General features: G+C 38.0%; 1 protein-coding gene across 3 annotated transcripts in view; it reads left to right on the top strand.

Moving 5' to 3' along the window:
- si:dkey-215k6.1 (transmembrane protein 132C) overlaps positions 1-20,305 on the top strand; it is a 267,022-nt gene that overhangs the window by 204,408 nt on the left and 42,309 nt on the right. For all 3 annotated transcript variants that reach the window (XR_013658211.1, XM_078953270.1, XM_020705714.3), the window contains exon 5: positions 7,475-7,670. Coding sequence is in view for 2 of the 3 variants with exons in the window: in XM_078953270.1 (XP_078809396.1) it covers positions 7,475-7,670 (196 nt within the window). In the remaining variant the exon portion in view is untranslated. The remainder of the gene's footprint in view (positions 1-7,474; positions 7,671-20,305) is intronic.

Below are 20,305 nucleotides of genomic sequence, written 5' to 3'. Positions count from 1 at the left end.
AACTATGTCATCCTGGCACTTTTCTATAAAGTGCACTGTTTTTAGCTTAATTTGAAGCAAAAAAAAATATGCGCTTCTTCATTTTTACAAATAAGCAAAACTTCCACAGTTCCCAAATTGCTTACCTACATAAACATGGAAGTATTAACCCTATCAAATGAGAAGCCTTTTGTTGATTTGCACAATTTCTTTCTTGGAAAAAGACCATTCACTGTTTACAAAGAAAACTTCTGTTTAAAAATGATATGTATAGCAAAAAAAATCTCTTATTTAAAATACTTTTTAATGAGCTGGAATTTAGTTTTTTCGTATTTCAAGTGCAATAAGATATTTAAAGTAGAAACGAGATAAAAATACCTGGTGATATTTTTTCTAGTGTAAATCGTGTTAAGCACAGATTGACCCTGTCAGTCTTGGAGTGCTGACTGTTGCCGCCGTATCAGTGTCTGGAAACACGGCTGAAGGTCAGCGTTGCCTCAAGGAAGACGAACTCTGAGCTGCTGAGAAAGTGTGAATTTCTGCAGCAGCTTTGGTTTCTAGTACTGTCGTTTTGTGTGTACGTGTGTGTTTGTCTGCGTATGCACCAGAGAACAGTGTAATATTGTTTTGGAAGCCTAGTGGTCGAGAAGGAGCTAACACCTGAATGAACCTGTCACTGTAGACACATTGCTTTTTCAGCTCCAGTGATTACACTGCACCCAAACACGCTCAACAGTTTTGGGATAGTTCTTCATGCACGGGTGTGTGTGTGTGCGCGCCTCACAATGTGTGTTGCTTATGGCTTGCCTGTGTGCATGTGTCTATGTGAGAGACAGGAAGTGAAAGCAGAGCTGGCAGAGCATTGTGTCTCTGAGTGTATGTGTCTGAACCTATATGCTGTTTGTGCCTTCTCCCCATAAAATTTAAATTAGGTATATTGCTGCTGCGTTCTGTGATGTTTGAAGAAAAAAAAATACAGTGATTTTGATGGTTGTTCTTGAATGTGTGCACATGTGCATGAAGGAGAAATGCCAACATTTCTTTACTCATCTCTGCATTGCTAACGCATCAGATTGATTGTGCTGAATGAAAAGGATTTTCACACACAGACATCTATAATGCCTGTTTAGATCTATAGTTTGACCAATAGGTTTGTCGCTTGTTGCAACATAAAGCAATATATATATATATACTTAAAACATATAATGTGACAAATAAATGAAAAATAATAATTAAAAAAAACTGAAAAAAAGAACAAAAGGGGGTTTATACAAATTTACACCCTGGTTACCCAAAGATATATAACCTCTTTTTGTAATATTTAAACCTGTCCAACACAAAAGGCCTTCAGCTCTCATCTGTTCGCTCAGTTGTTAGACAGAACAAATAAAAGAAAAAAAAAACACGTTTTTTTTTTTTATTTCTTTCAAGTTTACAATGCGATTCAGTTTCACGTTTAAACTGTTTTTATTTATTCTAATTTGACATCAAATTAACCCACATGGTTGGCACTTTATGGGGTTATAATGTAAATGTCACCTATAGAGCATTAAAGACCCACTCTGAGGAAAATCATCTTTTTGGTGTTTCTGATGTCTTCTCATGGCATTTTTCTGACAAAGGAGGACAGATATAAAGCATGTTAAGCGTAAAATAACTTTCTGAGTATTTCTTTATTCAAATCATTGTGAATCAGGAAAAGACAAAAAAAAAATGCCTTTTGGAAAAAATAGTGCATTTGTGATGTAGAAAATATGCTGGGCGGGCCACAAGCTCCCCGCTCTGAGCTTTCTGAAATGAGGAGGGGTTGCTTTGCGCCCACAATACAGAGGCAAATTTCTAATGAACTCCTCCATCCTAGAAAATGTAGAAAATGACACACGGCCTCTAATTTTTGCTATAAACGACATAATCATAATTAAAAAAACATAAGGAACACTTTGAAAAAAAGTGATTGCAATGGACATTTAAGCATATGAATTGAAACTGAGCTTAACAGCTGCAAAATCACATAGTTCTCTGTTCTTTAAAAACTTAAATTTGAATTACATCAACTGGGCTTTTGTGCAAGTTCAGCCACTTTTCTGTGCAACAATTTATGCTCCAGTTTACTTTAGTATTTTCAAATGAAAGAATTGCACAGTTTGTCTTCTCAGCAAAGGTAAAACTTACTCTTCTCTCTTCATGCAGAAAACTATCAATGCCTAAAAAAAGCAAAAGCTGGCCTGAGATAAACACAAGGGAGGTTTTTGCATTTCAAGGACATGATGGCCCAGGATGATTGTGGCTGCGCACGGCTCTAAAAAAGCTGTGAGTTCAGCAGACACTTTAATCTGGAAGATGAAGATGGTGGAAAGGGTTTGATGATGATGTGGTGTGATTTGCTGGTATTTATTTCTTTTAGTATCATGGACGCAGGTTTGGTTGGGAATCCAGAGTGCTGTATGTGGTGGTATCTAATGGACTAAATTGCAAATAGCATCAAAATAAATACCCCCATATTAGTTTCCTCTTTGAAGAGTGTAGCAGCAAACAAAAATCCTTCAGTACAGCAAGATTTTGGGTTTGTCCGTTTGGGCTCTGGTCCTTCATCGCTCACACTTTCCTTCTGCTCTGACTGAGGACATATTGGTACTGAAAAGCCCATTGAAACTTTATGTAAAATTAAGAAAATGCTAAATGTTTATCACAACCACTGACAAAAGAAATACGAGTAGAGTTTGTTTATAACAAACATGAGAGTTAACATTCACTGATGAATAAATATATTTAAAATGTCTAGTGCTATTTCTATTCAGTCTTGGTAAGAACCCAATATTTTTGGAACATTCCTACATACTGCAAACACGGTGGCGCAGTGGTTAGCGCTTTTGCCTCACAGCAAGAAGGCCCCTGGTTCAAGTCCCAGCTGGGGGGTCTGAACCAGAACATCAATGGGGAACTTTTCTGTGTGGAGTTTGCATGTTCTACCCGTGCATGCATAGGTTTTCCTACAACTTCATAGCTTAATTGGTTAATCTAAATGAACCCTAGGTGTGAATGTGGGAGCGTGTGTGATTGTGGATACTTCACCCTGCGACAGACTGGCAACCTGTCCAGGGTGCCCCCTTGCCTTCGCCCCCACAAGCGGCCGGCACCAGCAGCCCCGTGACCCCAAAGGGGAATAAACGGAAGAAGATGAATGATTCCTACACACTGCATAAGCAGGGGAGAGAATAAAATGCTTCCAACACAGTGCTGGTGCCAAACAGGTACTTTTGAAATGGAACAAAAAAAACAAAAAACATTAAAGTTTGACAAAGCAGCATGAAAGGGTGAAGGACAGTGCTTGAATGGGTCGAAAATGCTATTATTTTCTTATTTTTGACAGTCTGCACTGCAGCGCTGCATTTTATTTTCACATGTGTTGAAATAAACGCATATTTCACCACTCACCGCCACAACAACTGTGTTTTTTGGAGCATCATACACATTCCTCTTATCCGTTGCAACTTAATTAGAATCTTTTGCTGTGGAGTCCAGCCAAACCTTTTTTCGCTTCACCTTTGGCATTTTGACTAAAGTGATAGGGATGTTAAAGAAGAAGCACCCAAATCTGGATAAAGTACCGTAAACGAGTACCAACTTAACATCAAGTTTTGGAACCTATTATACCTTTAACTGGAAGAAACTTCAAGCAAAACACATTTTCGCCAGCTGAGATCAGACGTACTCAAACAAAACAACACTAAAAACCAGTGGGCTAATGTAAAGCTGCATTCACACCAAACACGAGTCGTGAGGCATCGATTTTCAATGTTTAATCAATGTACAGATGCAATCTGAGGTCCTGGGGCACAATTTTAATGACAGCTGCACGATTTAAGTGGCTTGATTTGATCGTCATAGCGCATCGCTTCCATAGTTCAAAAATCAAAACTTTGGGGAGGACGAAGCAGCATGTCAACCAATCAGGGGCTCAGCTTTGAGCCTGTAATGTTTTTTGTGATGCAATCAGGAAGTGGAATCCAAATCCAACATGGAGGAGAATCTGACTGTTATTTTTCTTATTTTCATCGAGTCAAGATTACAAAGGTCCTCTAATTATATTCTTATTTTTTTTCTCCTGTGACAAATGCGGGACAGCAAGTCATCAAACTGGGTCACAGAGAGAGGGAAGTACCGCTGAAAGCATCCGTCCTTCAGACGAAGCTCCTGCTGCAGGGTTGAAGCTCACTGTACCGAGAGAGGCTCTGATCTCATGAACCCATGGAGATGTAATTACCGATGCCTTTGTAGATCTTTTCAAATAAATAAACCTGATCTTTCAACATCATCTGTTCTTCCATGTATTGCGAATGATATATAGACAGACACCACTCCATGTAGCGGTCAGGCTAAAAACATTTGGCGGGACCTCCTCCTTCACGCGTCTGGGGCGTCAAGCTTATAAAGACATTTTTGGACAAACGTCAAGCTACAAATTTGTCCAGATAGAAGCAGCAAATTTAAACACAGCATAACAATGACGCATCAGGTTGTGGAAAAGGTTTTCAGGAAGGAAAAATGTCCAATGGATCACATGTTTACCTCCCAGTAGTCTAGCCGTGACCCTTGTGCTATCCTAGGCACTTTTACATTGGGAGATGGGTCATCTAGACCCATTGGACAGTGCTCTGAACCTTTTTTATTCAATGATTTCTGATCTTTACTGGTATCCATGGATTACATGAAATCTTTCCACCTTTATCCACCTTTGTCATGGTAGGGAGAAGACGTCATTGGAAGGGTGGGGTCATCTAAGATAGCACAAGGGGTAAAGCAGGAAAAAAACTTCATTCAGAACATTGAGACAGCCAATAAACATGAATTTTATTTGTTTTTATCAGATGTTTATCTGCATCGCTGTAGCATTTTTTCCATGTCTATGCATGCTGCTCCAAATCCAGAGATAGTTTTAATCACATCTCCAGAAGAGAGAAGACTACTGAGACGTGTAATAACCCCACAGGTGTGAGATTAAAAACTTTGGTTTGATTTGTTCCGATGATTGTTTGAGTCAGACTGGATGCCAAACTAGTAGAAGGGATAACAAACTGTGCAATGTGTCTTTCTGACAAAAGAGAAAGAAACATGTCAGATCTGATCCAAACAAAAAACGTAGATGTGTCTCCATCTGTTGTTGTGAGTGGCAGCCACATCCATTCCTTCATTTTGCTCTGACTTGCTGAGACAGAAGTTCAGCTAAAGTAGGAACTTATAATAAATTCTTGAGTGAGAACTAAAACAAATCTGATTCAAAGAGCTAAGAGACTGCACTTTATGTGAATTGCTTTTTCTGTTTAAATGGGTTTTTTTCATTTTACCAAAGAATATTGAAAACAGCAGAGCAAATGCCTTTTAAGTTTATGAATATCATTTAGAGAAACACTCCCAAACTTCAGCAAAATGAAAAGGTTCTCAGAGAGTTTTCTGATTTTTTGCTGCGTTAGAGTATAACGCAGCCTCAAAAGGCCTGATTCTTTCAGAGAAGGACTAACCGTGATGTAATGTTGTGTCCCGTCTGTTACGAGACAGAAAGGAAGCAGGATTTGTGGAGACAGATGACAGTCTTACATGAATCTGGACTTGGTAGGAGGTCAAGGGGAGCTGACACCCATCAGTTTTGCTCCTTAATCTATCTCTGTAACGCATCACTCCCCCATCTCCCAGGACACACACACTCCGTCCATCACACACTCAAACAGCAGATATCACAGACCCACAGCAGCTGGCTTTGTCATGACCTCTAACTTCTATATATCTGTGCGTCTTTATGTGTAGTTCGCAGGTTTAGAACGTTAAAAATCAATTTATAGCTCCTTTCCGTTTTTTTTTTCTTTCTCGTAGTGGATCTTCTTGTCCCTGGGTTTGTGTTTTTTAGGTAGCAGGATGACTGTGGCTGGAAAGAAATGCCTTTTTTCCCAGAAGGAACCAGATAGCCTCAAAGAACAGAATTTGTTTGTCTCTAAAATGTGTTTGAATGTTTCTTTTTTCTATTTCAGTGCAGTTTATCCCTCAGGTGTTGACAATTTATTAGAATAATTTCTCTCAGTGGGTCAGTTATGTTGCACTTAATGTGAATTGTAACTAAGTAAATGCTCCACAACTTTTCATATTTACAGGAAAGGAAAGATTTGTTTCTTAAGATGCTCTTTTTTATTTATGTATTTCTTTTATTCATTCTGTCCTAAATTTATCCTGCATGTCACCTCAGGCCTACGTTCTGGGGTAGACTTCCAGCCACAAGGTGAAGAAGAAGAAGCGGAGAACTGTGTGTAGTGAGACGAGACTGAATGAGGTTTAATTTACAGTAGCAGCAGACAGAATCAGCATCTGTGACAGACTGAGAGGCAAAGCAAACTGTTTTTCAAACTGCAAAAGAGAAAGAACATGATGTTCTGGGATGTTCTTCCTGTTTTACATGTGAATCATGACAAAGCTTTCTAAGAACCAAAATAGTTTTTAATGAAAAACCCTTAATTTAGGGAGAACATTTTGAGTTCACAAGGACTACATCATCTGAAAATACTCTGACCAGAAAGGTGAATACAGTGTTTATCCACTAATTATCCTAAATTTTATAAATTTTGGACCATAATGCCAAAATCTTGAGATGCTGCTAAATAGAACATGTTTAAATTTACATTAACTCCTTTTAGTACTGTTGAAGACTCAATTTTATTTAGTTTCAAATGTTATAATGAATCTAAAGGTTTGGGTATTAAAGCAGCCGGGTTGTGTTTTCGTTCTTTAGAACTGGGATTTGAGACAAATCCTACATCAGGGAGTCTACTAGGTGGGGAGGGGGGGGGCTTTCACTCCAGGCTTTGAAGGCTACTGTCATGCTTCTTTTCAAACAACCCTACCATCGCAGCTGGTGGAACATGCCTGAACCAGGTGTTGGTAGGACAGTGATATCTGGAAAACAAGCAGGGCAGTGGCCCTCATGATCTGGATTCAGACAATTGTGCTTTTTGATGCAACTTTCCCTGTGCTTGTTCATTTGAGCATTTCAAAATGATGGGTAGTGACATCAAAATGTAAATTCTATCTGGAAGATCTTGTCATAATGTTATGCTGAGGGCAGTAAAACTTCCATCAATCCATTTTCTGAACCCTACTGAATCCCATTTGGGGTCACGGGGTTGCAGGAGCCAACCAAGCTACTGTTGAGCACACCCTGAACTGAATGCTAGTCTGTTTCTGAGCCAGACTGAGTATTTTGATGCAAAAACTGTCACGTTTGAGCAGATAAACAATACAAATTAGGGTTTATGCATGCTTGCATGACCCCTGGTGCAGTTTACATACAGGTGTAAAAGCAGATGGAATATCCAGTAAATGGGGGAGAAAACTAAAGTGTTGTGAAGGCTGTGTAAGACATGTCTGAGAAATAAGGAGTAGTATGGTGGTACCTACCCCTAAAATATTTATCTACATGATCTCCATGACGACCTTTTTTTTTTAATTGTAGATTGGAAAGTTCCTCCTATGAAGTGATGCAGCTGGACTTTGAGGTGGAGAATATCATTACCTTCGTTCCAACCCAGACTCTACACTGGACAGTGGAATATCCAGACCGAAGTCAGACAAGTTCCCAGCAGGAAGAGAAAGTCTCACACCTCTACATTAGCAATGCTGACATACAAGGCATTGTACCTCTGGCTGAGGTAAGCACACCAATTTCTATTAATACAGACTCAAATGTTTCTAATAGTTTATATTAATGACCTTTTCTGTTTGAATATACTTAATTGTTCACTTTTTTTTTTTTTTTTACCTTTGCTTCACCTTCTTGCTGACACCCCCACCTGCCTCATTCCTCAGGCTGATCAAAGCCTTAAAGGTTACCTTGTTTACCCCCTTCTGTTGCTCCTCCTGGGCACACGCACAGGCACACAGCAGCTACCCTCACAGGTCTCAAGAAAGACAAAAAGCCATACAGTTTGACAGATTGGCATAAAGTTAAAACCAGAAACACGCTAAATATCACAGACATTCTTTCCTTAATGGTTACATACCTCTTTTTTGTGTAGGTGTCATTGCACTGGTCAACCATAAAAGTGAGTCACCCCTGTGACTACACACACTTTGCATGTGTTTCTGTTCAAACACACACACACAAACACACTTATTTCCTTTAAAACTCATACGTATGCATATATTAAGCATAAAGTGTCAGTAGTTGTCAAATATCAGGGTCTGTGAAATTTTTTCTTGACCCATCCCTTGGGTGAGCTGCAGTCCCAGTCAACCATCCGATGGTTTAATCCCCCCAATACAACCCCTTAACCCTAAGTGTCAAGCAGAGAGACATTGAGTTCCATTCTTAGATTCTTTAGTATGACCTGACCACAGACTAAAACCAACGAGCTGCGAGGCAAACACCCCTGAGCTTCCTAAATGTTGCTTTAGGTTTCAAAACAAATACGGTGACGTCATTTGCACACCTGTATAGTCTGACATTTGAACATTTGAACAATTTGTTCTTTTCGTAAAACTCTCAAAATTCTACCCTTCATGGAAAAATAAGTCAGGGGTCATTGTACTTACCTGACATAATGGTATTATTACTTTCATTTATTTTGTGTCTTTCCCTTTTTAAGGCTTCTTTTTAATCATTGCCACGTATTTCTTTTTTTTTTTTTTTGAGTTAGCTTCGGGAACTATCAAGTTAGAATTTCATGGGCCAGTGTTGATGTGCATATGACATTAAAATTCTTGATCCCTTGGAAAATCCAACATTTTTTTGGGATAAACTGTGTGAACCATGTCTCTAAATAGAGATGGGCCTTTTTTTTCAAATTGTTAAGTGCAGTTAGAATCCTAAACACTAGGGGATACTGATTGCTTTCCAAATTTGCAATGTCAAAAATCTTTTTTAGAGAAAAACCTCCTCACGCCTCTTATCACTAACAATTTAATGGATCCTAGTATTACAACCTCAAATGAATATAGCAGTCAAATGTTCCACGATTCACTATGTTTTCTAGGTCTTTCTACTGCTCTATTGTTTGAAACCCAGTTATGGTTTAATTCTAAACCCAAGACAAACAAAAATGACAGTTGAGGAGGCTATGAATTGGAAAAGGCCTGATAAAATGAGTATTTTGTGAAATAAAACTGATAGCTTTCATTTAGTGTCCTGAAGTGTTTTTATCTGTTCTCCAAAATACTCTTACCTATTCCCATTACAATCCAAATCATATGAAAGAAATGCCTGCCATGGTCATTGTAGAAGTCGTGCAATTCCTGTAGATCAGGTCATGTGCTACTAACACACCGGGCATGTGTGGCGCGTTCAAGAACGGGCTCAAGATGGGTTTAGTTTTAGTATAGGTGTTCATACTGGAGTGTTGCTACCCACTACTAGTCATGTGCTCACAGTCTGAAGAGGTTTGGTGTGAAATGTCAAAGCGGCGCAAACCTCGCAAATTTGGCCCCAAGATTATTCTTTCACAGCTGTATTCCCAGATATGAACAATAAATCCAGCCGGACACAAACCGCAATTATTCATAACGGTCAATTCTCAAACCGTCTTTGAAGCGGACGCTATCCATACGTCACTACCAAATCTGAGTCCCTGATTGGTCAAAGCTCTACTGGTTGAACTTTTGACACACGCTCAAACACTGTAATTTTTGTATGTAGAGCACATAAATAGATCTAAAAACGTGCGCACCGATGTATGAGCATGAGAGTTTTCAACATGGGAGCCTAAAACACTCATACATGTGCGTTCACACTGACTTTTCATCAGAAACAGTCTCTTGCATTTCCAAGGCTAGTGTGAATGTAGCATAAAACAAGTGTCAAACCTGGATTATTTGTTAAACTTGGTTCTTTGTATTCATGATGAGCATCTTCTCAGTTCTGGGGTGAAATTGGTTTCTGTGGCTTTCCTAAATCTCACAGTTTCATACTTCAGGCAGCAACACTGCGCTGTTAGCTTTGGTCCGTGTGAAGTCGTCTTCGCATTTCCACATCGGTCTGCCTCCAATGTGTGGCTCCTGTCATGGGGATTTCTCCTCCACATCACCATTCTCGACATCAGGTCAAAGAGTAAAGAAAAACACAGCGATGCCTTTTGGCTGCATTCCTTCACCTTTTACCAAGTTAAATATAAGCATTTCATCATGCATTCACAGCTCTGAATTGAAAGTGCTGGCTGAGCTGAAGCAATGAAAAAGCCTCTAAATGAGGAAGAGGAGGCTGCTTTTCAAAATGCCTCTACTTTCCATTACCACTGAGGTAGAGCTAATCTGGCCCGATAGCCCTCCTTCAAACAGCAAAGCCCAAGTGACAAAAAATTTTAAAGGTCTCTGCACCCTCGTTTCCTCTTTTCTTGCACTTTGGCAAAGGCGAGCTTGAAAGCTTTTTTTTTCCTTTCTTTTTTTTTTAGCAACAGTAATTTTTGAGGAACTTTGAGTAAAATACTCTGAAAGGTTTTATCCAATATTTCTGCTCATGTTAGGTAAAATAAAAAAAACATCCTTTGTTTCAAATGTTTTATTCTGTGAATTTATGAGTGTAATAAGTGTATTTATGAAAATGTTCTGCAATAGCAGCTAATTAGGAACGCTCAGGTTTAGGGAGACGTTCTGTCCCAGATTAAATTGTTGTGATAACCACAACAATGAGAAATCAATAGTGGAAAGGTGAACTGTTTATGTTTCTGCAGTTGTCACAACCCCTCACCAAAAAAAGATAAAAAAGAAGAATGTGTTTTTTGCTGCTTTATTTTGTTAATCTTGGGTTAGCAGACACAGTTTTTCACATTAAAACCCATTTAAACATTTACTTATGAGAAACCAAACGCTGAAACTATGACATCGACTGCTTTTACTCTTCATTTTCTTTTTTTCTGTTAAGGTTTTTCTTTCAAGCTCTAACAACTTCATTCAGCTATTATGCTACATTCATGTGTTGTGCGGTTTCATGAACCTGTGGTATTCACACCAAACAAGCATGGCAGCAGCAGCAGGGAGGGGCTTGTTCTTCTTCAGTTCTGTCACTAGAGCATGTCTGCCAACTACAGTTGGAAGAGTCGTGGTGTGAAATGTCAAGGCGGTGAAGATCTGAATCACAGGAATCTTACTCTAGGCTTTTTTTTTCACAGCTCTAATCAGATATGTGAAAGACTTGGTGTCACATAAAATAAACTGCAATTATTCATTTCCCCTCCATGATCATGTATGTTTTACCCATACCAAATCTAAGTCCCTGATTGGTCAAAAGGTCAGCTGGTTAAACTTCCAGCGTGTATTCAGTAAAAGCTCTGTTTGTTCGTAGAACCCGAGAACGGACTTCAAACTTGTGTGGCGACCCGTGAAAGCCATAAACGTGGGTTTATGGGTGTTTACATAGACTTTACATTGGAAGTGGTTGTTTGAGCACGAGTTGCTGCAGACAGTGTGAATGTGGCTTCCGAGCTAGTACTTCTCTTCTTTCAACTGTTGATTCCTTCTATTAGTATAATATTCACTCACAAACAGTTCATGTATTTGGCTTTGCTTCAAGTGAATATCAAAATATAAGCAGAGAGAACGAGTAATAGAAATGGAAACACAAATGCCGAATCCAGAATGGAAAGAAATATGAAACAAGCAAAATGTGAGAGTTATGAAAAAACAAATAATACAAAGAATCTCGTATGTTTTCCAGGATCTTCTGGACAGAACCGTTTAGTGTTTGGAATTGGATTGGTGCGGATTATGGACATGTTGAATGTGACTGAATTTTATGTTTGTTTTGGAGAAGTGTAATTAAATCGTTAAACTTTAGTATTCCTGAGAGCAGATTAGAGCAAATGATTTTTAGAGAAAAAAACTATGTTAGATACAATTTAGTCCAACTTTTAGTTAAAAACATTTTACTCTTAAGTAGCTTCATGTTTGTATTTGGCAAAGTCCTTTCATAAAATAAATGAGATGTCTACTTTCTGTTACTCCTGCCACCGACACACAAGAATACTGCACACTCATTCCTGCGTCCACATGTGAACATCCCATTTCACTTCCCTCCTTCCACCTCTTTTCCTGCTCTCTCTTTGGGTAAAAGCATCAAAATGGCTGCTATTACAAACCATTTTGGGCTTCCTGATTTGTTTACCAGAGCTCCTGACCAGGTGCTGATTATTGGTTGGTTGTTTGTCACTGGGAAGGGTCAGTGGACTGTGGCTCCAGGATGAAAGCTGCAGATTTTCTGGGGCGCAGAAAGGATAAAATTGTGAAGCAAAAGTGTTGCTTCATCTGAACCCACCTCAAACCTGCTCCAGCCTTTCATCCTTCATTTCAAACTGCTTCACATCTAACAACCTGAATTTGTTTTAGGATACACATGGAAACATGCGTCGTCCCCAAAGCTACTTTCAAAGGAAATGTGACATATTTGAATGATGGATCTTAACTGCTGCTGGGCAGCTGCTCCCTCCTTCGTCTCTTTACATGAGTCAGTTCATCAACAGCCTTTTATAACTCAGCTATATAATAATACAATGCTTCCACCTCTCTGATTTCTTTTTTTTCCCTTCCAGTTCGATGTATGCATTACGTCTCTGGCCTCTTGGCTCAGCTGGGGAGGAAAAAGTCCTCTCCAAAAAGGAGGGATTATTACAAGTAATTTGTATCCTGTGGGGGCTGAAAAATTGGTATCATCTCTTAGTGTCAAGGGGAGAGAGGAGAGTAGAAAAGGAAAAAGACTGCCTTGGAAGAACACATATAGACTGACATGGATTTTGCTGTTGTTGAATATAATTAAAATTCTGCCACCCTTTTTTTGCTTCTGATTTTTCTAGCACAAAAATTGTAAACATTTTTGCCATATTTAGCAAAAAGTAAATCCAAATCCATCATTAGGAGTCTCAGACTTCAGACATTGAGTGCCGGCATCCTGCTGGTTTTCAAGAAATCACCTGCCGCTGGTTCCCTGGATAAGGTTGTGTTTAAGCCAATAAAGAGCTTCAATGGCAGGTTAGTTGGAGAACATGTAGAACACTGGCCCTCAAGGCCTGAAGTTTCAGATCTGTGGGCATCATGATATCCAGAGTAGAATAGAATCTGTTTTGTTTGTCCATGTTGATACTTTGTTTACAAAAAAAAAAAAAACAACAACAAAAAAAAACCAATGTTCAAATGTTTTGTAAGTCTCATTTGTTAAAGTTTGCAGCTCACAATTCATGTTCAAATTCCCCTGGAAAGTTTGCACTATTATATATAAACTAGAAGGAAAGGTTCTTCTGTTTAATTTATAAAAAGCCTTCAGCTAATGCAAAGAGTCATCAATCTGTCAAAATAAACTCAGATGACTTCTCTGTGTCTCCCAGGTTGAATAAAGTATTCACATGCTAATGTTTTCCAAATAAAATCAGAAAATGCCAGATATTGCCTGTTTCAGAGATGCAGATTTACTTGGGAGTGTTTATTTTTGGATGTAAATTTGTTAAGGATAAAATCAAAATATTGGCATTTACTTTAATCTAATTTAGGTAGACTTTTCTTTAAACCAGTGAATTCTAAAATGTAACCAGAACAGAGAAAGAACTGAGAAGGGAGGAGGTTCCGGATTTATGCTAAGATGGAGATAATAAAATGCAGAAGAGATAGAAAAAGAAACATCTATTTAACATCGGTGAGGTTTCAAGTTTTGCATTTCAGCACCAGGGACAGCGTTAGAGTGCCTTCTGCACATCCAGCTGTTAACTTGTTCCCGTCACCTGATTCACAAAAAGCACACATTTCTGCATGAACTAATCTGTAAGTTGGCTAAAAACATCAGACCCTTTTTTGCTCTTAGAACAACAGATAAATGTTGAATGTATGTTTTTGTATGTGGTGCTTGTTAGGACTACACAATAAACAAGTAAAGAACTGTCTCAATTACATGAAAACAACGTTTTGAATTAAGGGAATGCAAAACACACAGACATACTTAACATAGTTGTACAATTTCTTAAATGAGGAAATGACAGGTGCTTTGAAACTATAAAGACACTTAAAGACCCACTTTGAGGAAAATTCTGTTTTTGGTGTGACAGAAAATACACTGGGTGGGCCACAGGCTTCGCTCTAATCTCCAACAAAGAGGGGAGGGGCTTAGATTTGCTCCGTGCCAACAGTTACTTTCTAATGAACTAGTTCCAATTTCCAGAAACTGTATTCTGGAAAATTATACAGGTTTTTTTTTTAGTTTGGCTACAAGGGCATAATCATATTATAAGATCACTGGAAACTCTGAAAATAGCTCAGCAGATGATGGGAGTGGTGGCATTTTAAGTTTATTTTAGAAAACATAGATGTTTCTTGCATTGCATTTGGGGTTTCTTGCATGGCAGTTCTGGCATCATTAGAGAATGAATTGGGCCTTTTCCCATAAAATGAATTCCTGAATATTCTGTCCAATTGGCCAATGTGTGGAGGAAAGTAGTTTTTGTCTCTTACAATTGTCTTTTTCTTTTGATTTGCTCCTTTTCCTATAGTTTGAGATTTCAAAATTCCTTACAATCCGCTTTCCCGAGTTTGCTTTGTCTGTCCTTCCACTTCTCTGTCTCCTCCGCCTAGACTTCGTCTTTGGCCTCTTCATTTCTCAACAGAGTTCTACTTCTCTGAGGATTTGCCTTGCAATTAATTCTTAATTAAAGGGCTTGTTTATCTTTGTTGCTTAAAGATGCTCGTGCATATGCGTGCACGTGCAGACCTCTTAGCAAAGCAGTTATGAGAAGTGGCTAACATAGTTTTCAAACTCAATTACAGATTTAGCATTTCCACAGGCGGGGTGTTCATTAAAAGCGGCCTTTTCCATTTTTCTTTTTCATTCATCTGTCTTGATCCGCTTTGCTTTCCTAGTTTTTGTTTGTGTATGTTTCTTAGTAGTCACCTCAATCTTTCTACTGCTAATGCTCTCCAGAATGTCTCTGTTTCCGTTGCTTTCTGCAAAGAAAAAACGTAAAATTTTCTTTGGAGGTTTACATTGTTTCCTGATGCAACATTTAAGAAACAACATACAAATTTTTCAGTAAATAAAGCAACTTTAATATTTGGTGAATTACCCTCCTTTTGTTTTTTTCCACACAAAACAAAACCGTTTTTATGAGTCTTGTCTTTATATCTTGTTTTAAGCCCAATTAATCAAGACATTTGACACATTCAACGTATGCATGTTGCTGCATATGTATTTGGGTCACTAAGAACTTATGTGTGCTGGGCTGCAGCTTCATTTCCATATTGAGCGACTGAAAAAGAAAGAAGAGGAAAACGCATGGATGTCTATGTAGGAAAGTAGGAAGTAAGAAAAGATTATTAAATAAATGCAGAAGGATGTAAAAACTAAAGAGAAGCTATGAAGAAACTGGACATTTCTGTTTTTTGTAAGGTGACAGAGTTCATGAATTAGTAACAAAGACACACGTAAAGCAAATGCAAGTTGGTTTGCAGAGGATACAGGGCTGAAACACATTTTTTGTAATACTTTTACACCCTAGATTACTCTGATGCTAGTCTAGGTTTCAAGTTGGAGTACAGTCATGTTCTATGCGGGTCTTGATCATGTGGCCAGATAAAAAAACAAACATGGGTCTCTGATATTGTTCAGTGGGCCGGACCAAACATGGAGGCGGGCCAGATCCAGCCCCCAGGCCGTAGTTTGCCCACCCCTGGTCTAGAGTCTAGATACTCTGGAGCATTTTTAAACATTCACACAAAGCAGATACATGCATAATTTCATTTTCTTACTGGCTTATTATAAAATTCCCATTTAAAAAAGAAAAGCAACAAAAAAACGGAATAATTTCAGTCATTTCCAAAGAAATTTTGGAGGATTTAGGTCGACTCCTAAAGTTTGGGACTTAAGTTTTCCGTAAAAACTTTGAAATTTAATTTAAATTTAGAGCTGCAGTTTTGTTTTGTTTTTTTCTGGTAAATTTGAGGCATCAGATGCTGTTTGCCCAATCTGATATTTCAAGTCCGATTCCCCCTAGATATGAATAAATACACACCAATTTTTAATTTTTATTTTAAGAAATCAAAAACGTTTATGCTCTTGCGGGCCACATAAAATGACATGGCGGGCCACATTTGAGGGCCTTGAGTTTGACACATATTAGAGTTTAGAAAAACATATTGAAATGCATATTAATGCATATTAAAGGTGACTGAAGCTCAGAAACATGAAGCTGTTCTAAATGTAAAAATATTGAGGGATACTTTTTCTTTTTCTACAGAAAGTCCAACTTTAAGAAGACAGATATGTAACCTGACAGTTTTTTCTTCTTCTTTTTATGTAAAAGTTAAAAAAAGAAAAAGAGTACAATCTTTATTCTAAATAACACAATCCCATTTGAGAAAACCTCTCCCAACTGTTGTGTGGTTGAATGGCAGCAGATGAAAGTGTGTTGCTGTTGTTAACTCTCATAACCTGTTATTACATGTTGAACAAAATATTACAATAAGAACCCAACCCCCTCCTTCACCCTTCCCACTCCCCTCCGTTAAAACATACGAGCGGTGACCCCACACAAAAGGAATACTGATAAAAGTAACTTCTAAAATAAACTTAAGGCTTGGCTCTGCTGTGAGGAAACAGTATTTTTATGACAACAACGGACAGAAAAAGCAGAGGAGATGTTTGGAAGAACATTAGAAGGTAAACTGAGAAAAAGAGAAAATTAAGGACAAAAATGAAAGAGAATAACCAGAAAAAGACAAAACAAAGAAGTGAGCAGAAAGGAAAATAGGAAAAGAGAGATGGAGAGTCAGAGGAGGGGCCGCTGGAGGTTTAGATCACCGTCTCGGAGGCCTTTGGAAGTCCACGGAAGAAGGAAAAGGGTGAGCGACGCGGAGCAACGAGAGCAGGGCAGTTCTAATGCAATTATGACTCTGGAAATTGAAAGTACAATTCTCCCTGGGATCTTTGTTTGAGTGCTGTGTGTGTGTGTGTGTGTGTGTGTGTGTGTGTGTGTGTGTGTGTGTGTGTGTGTGTGTGTGTGTGTGTGTGTGTGTGTGTGTGGTTGGCTGTTAGCTTTCATATCTACTAAATGTCTTCATCCCTTCCTCCCCTCTGCTCCCTCTTCATCCCTCCCCCCTCTGTTTGACTCCTCAGAATGACTATTTTCACAGTCCCCTCCCCTCATTCCCTTTTTTTAGTTCATTTATTTTTCCTTCCATGCAGACAGACTGTATTCATCCACTTCTTTGCTTTTTCCTCTACAGTTTTTGTGGCGCTATTTTATAAATACCTGCTTTCAGTTTCTATTTTTGATTTTTCATAAACTCAGGAATTCACCTGAGATCACGATCGTCTGGCACAAAAAACTGCCTTAAATGAAATCACAAACATTCTGAAGGTTTTGCTGCCAACATGGAACAAAGTGACTTCTATGGATCAATATTAACTCAAGCTGTGGATCATTACTTAGGTGGGGTTCTGAATGATCCACAAGACTGATCGGATCAACGATTGGCAAACCAAACCACAATTCTAACTATTTTATCTAACTATGTCTAAATTGTTTCTATTCATATGCATTTTTACAGATTAAATGAAAATTATAATAAAATGTGTTAAATCATCATAATGTATAACTTTGTTAAGAACAGGAGATCAGAATCAACAAAATAAAATGCATAAAGATTTTAAAAAAAGAAATTATATTTGTCACACTTAAAGGTCTGTCAACCTCCTGGTTAACTTCAGCTATAGACGAAATCTCAAATTTTTGTTATCGTTTTGGATTATTTAACAACAAATCCTGAAAATGTTCTCTACAGCTTTTATATCCTCAAAGTTTTGCCAACTTCCAGTAGATCGATAGAGAGAAAATAGTGAGTAAAGACACAGAAACAACTTAATAAAAAAACTAGAAAAAATTGAGTTTTCTCGTCTCATTAACAAACTGACTTTTTTCATCTTTAGAGAAAATTGATGCCAAGATTTTTAAAAACAGTCCTAACTTAATATTCACAATGGACAATGACAATAAAAGCATATCTATCTATCTGTCTATCTGTCTGTCTGTCTGTAATTGTATTTATTCAAATCTATTTTTTTTATTTAAAACAAATTCATATTTTTTCCTATGCAAAAAAACAAAAACTTTTTATTTGACAATGAGAATTTTCACTGACGATTTCCTCTGAAGTTTTTATATTTTATTTAATTGTCTCTTTACTACACTGCTAGATTTATAAAGACTGCACCGTCTCATATATTCATTCTCAATTTTTCAGGAACAGATCACAAATATCTGAGTATTAAGACACTCGTAACAGCACTAATAATAACTAAATATATTCTTCTTGTATTTGCTAAAAAGATTAGCCACTAATTCTGTCTTTTTGGGTTAAGCAAAAAACATTTTCTTACCACAGTGTTTAGCATAGGAATCAACCCTGATGTCCATCTTTACACACCGTATCAGGAACTGGTGGTGTTGAACCTAAAATACCAGAAACATCAGCATGACAAAACCAAGGGAGCGACAAAAGAGTGAACCGCAAATCAAACACTTACATCTTGAACACAAATACAACCAAAACCTGGTGTAACTTCCAAGAAAAACAGAAAAGGACAAAAACCAAAGAAGCATCATTAAAATCCAAGAGCAGAACTCCCGTGGACATCAAGTAACTTAATAATTTTTAAAGGATGAAAATCTTACCCTCCTCATCATCAGAGGATGCAGGAAGTGTTAGAAAGTAGTTAGCACAATACTGTCAAAATGCAATAAATACACTTTTTAACCTGTAAACACCAGTTTTCTTACTTTTATTTTCTTTTAGACCATAAACATGTTTTTTTAAACAATCTTTCTTCTAACAGAAGTACTTTTAGAAGAACTGTTGACTTCTCTGTTTTGGTTGCTAAGGAGCCATTCACATTCTAAGTTTTGCTCTAATTTGAAGATGTTTTTGCTTTTTCCATGATGGATAAAAGGATTTGCAGCTCTTGGCTTCACTGCTGACATTTGATGAGAGCTTTCACACCTGCACAACACCTTTTGCTGCACATGTAATGACCTCTCAACAAGATTAGTTTTTCCTGTTGGGACAAAGTGTAAATTGCCTCTATTATCCAACTATTGTGATGCTTGAGAAAATGAATGGCAGTATGTTATAGGACTATAAAAAAAAAAAAAACATAGTTTTGTTCCATGCTTGCACTTGTGTTCATATTTTTGATGTATTCAGTAATTTTCCAAAGCAAACGTGCAAAAAAAAGTCAGATTTTCTCTGGCATTAAGGACTTTTGAGTCTCTGAGCAGGGATTAAAACGAAGGAGGAAGGATCACAAGAAATGTTTCAGCATTCGGACAGCGTTTATCCCAGAGCAATTACGCTGCCTAACATACAGTATGGTGTATTTTCCTATCACACAAACACACACACACACAGTAAAGCAAAGTGTCAAAGTTGCAGACTCAAGAACACACGCAGATGTGTTGCAGCTGAAGAAATGAGGCGGAACTCCTTGGGTCTAATAGTCTGGCTGTAATTAACATTGTCACACTGATAAAAGCCATTTATCTCCGACATATCGCACACACCAACTCTTTTCTAACATATGCTGTCATGTAGCAGTAGAAACTCTTCATAACTTTCCCTTAATGCTTTTTTTTTTTTTCTCAATCTTGATCATAAACAGTGACGGTTGGCACAGATTTAGTGAACAATGAGTCAGCAGGTTTACTCTAACTGCTACAAGACAGGTGAGTTTTACACAAAGGTCAGCTGCAGAAATCCGGTCACCAGCAGGAAACATTTCGCTGAAAAGTCCATGGCGGCTTTTGCTATGGAAGCGACTCGGGGTTGGGTTGTTTATCTTTTCTCTAATTTATGTCAAATGTTTGTAATTCAGCAAAAATGATGCGTCTGCTGGTAAGGACAGAAGCAAGTGCTGCTCTCTGCTGACTCATATTATAAATATCTGTATATGACGTTCTATACATCAGATTTACAAAATGCTGTAATGTAACAACATGCAAGGGAAAGTCAGGGTGAAGTAGGTGAAAATGCAGGCGTGTCATACAGATTTTTCTTTCTTTTTAACCCGCCCCAAATATAGCAGACTGTGGAAGGACCCCATAAGTGCTTTTCACTGGTTTCCCATTTTTTGCCCGTATCTACCCATTAGGGCAGTTGTGACATATTTGGGAAACATTTTGACTCGTGGGCCACAAAAGGTTCTAAAATTTGACAGAAGTACCAGACCAGTGGCAGATTCGAGGAGTGTTTTTAGTAATCCACCTCATGAGAGAAAGAACTAAAAAGAAGCTTGAATTTTCATTGAAATTTGTTATGTTTATTTTGAACC

Source organism: Oryzias latipes, chromosome 9 (assembly GCF_053564925.1).
Source record: "Oryzias latipes strain Hd-rR chromosome 9, Olatipes_Hd-rR_3.1".
In the NCBI taxonomy this organism is placed as follows: domain Eukaryota; kingdom Metazoa; phylum Chordata; class Actinopteri; order Beloniformes; family Adrianichthyidae; genus Oryzias; species Oryzias latipes.
The sequence above is the reverse complement of the archived record's forward strand: the minus strand, read 5'-3'. Positions and strand labels throughout refer to the sequence as shown.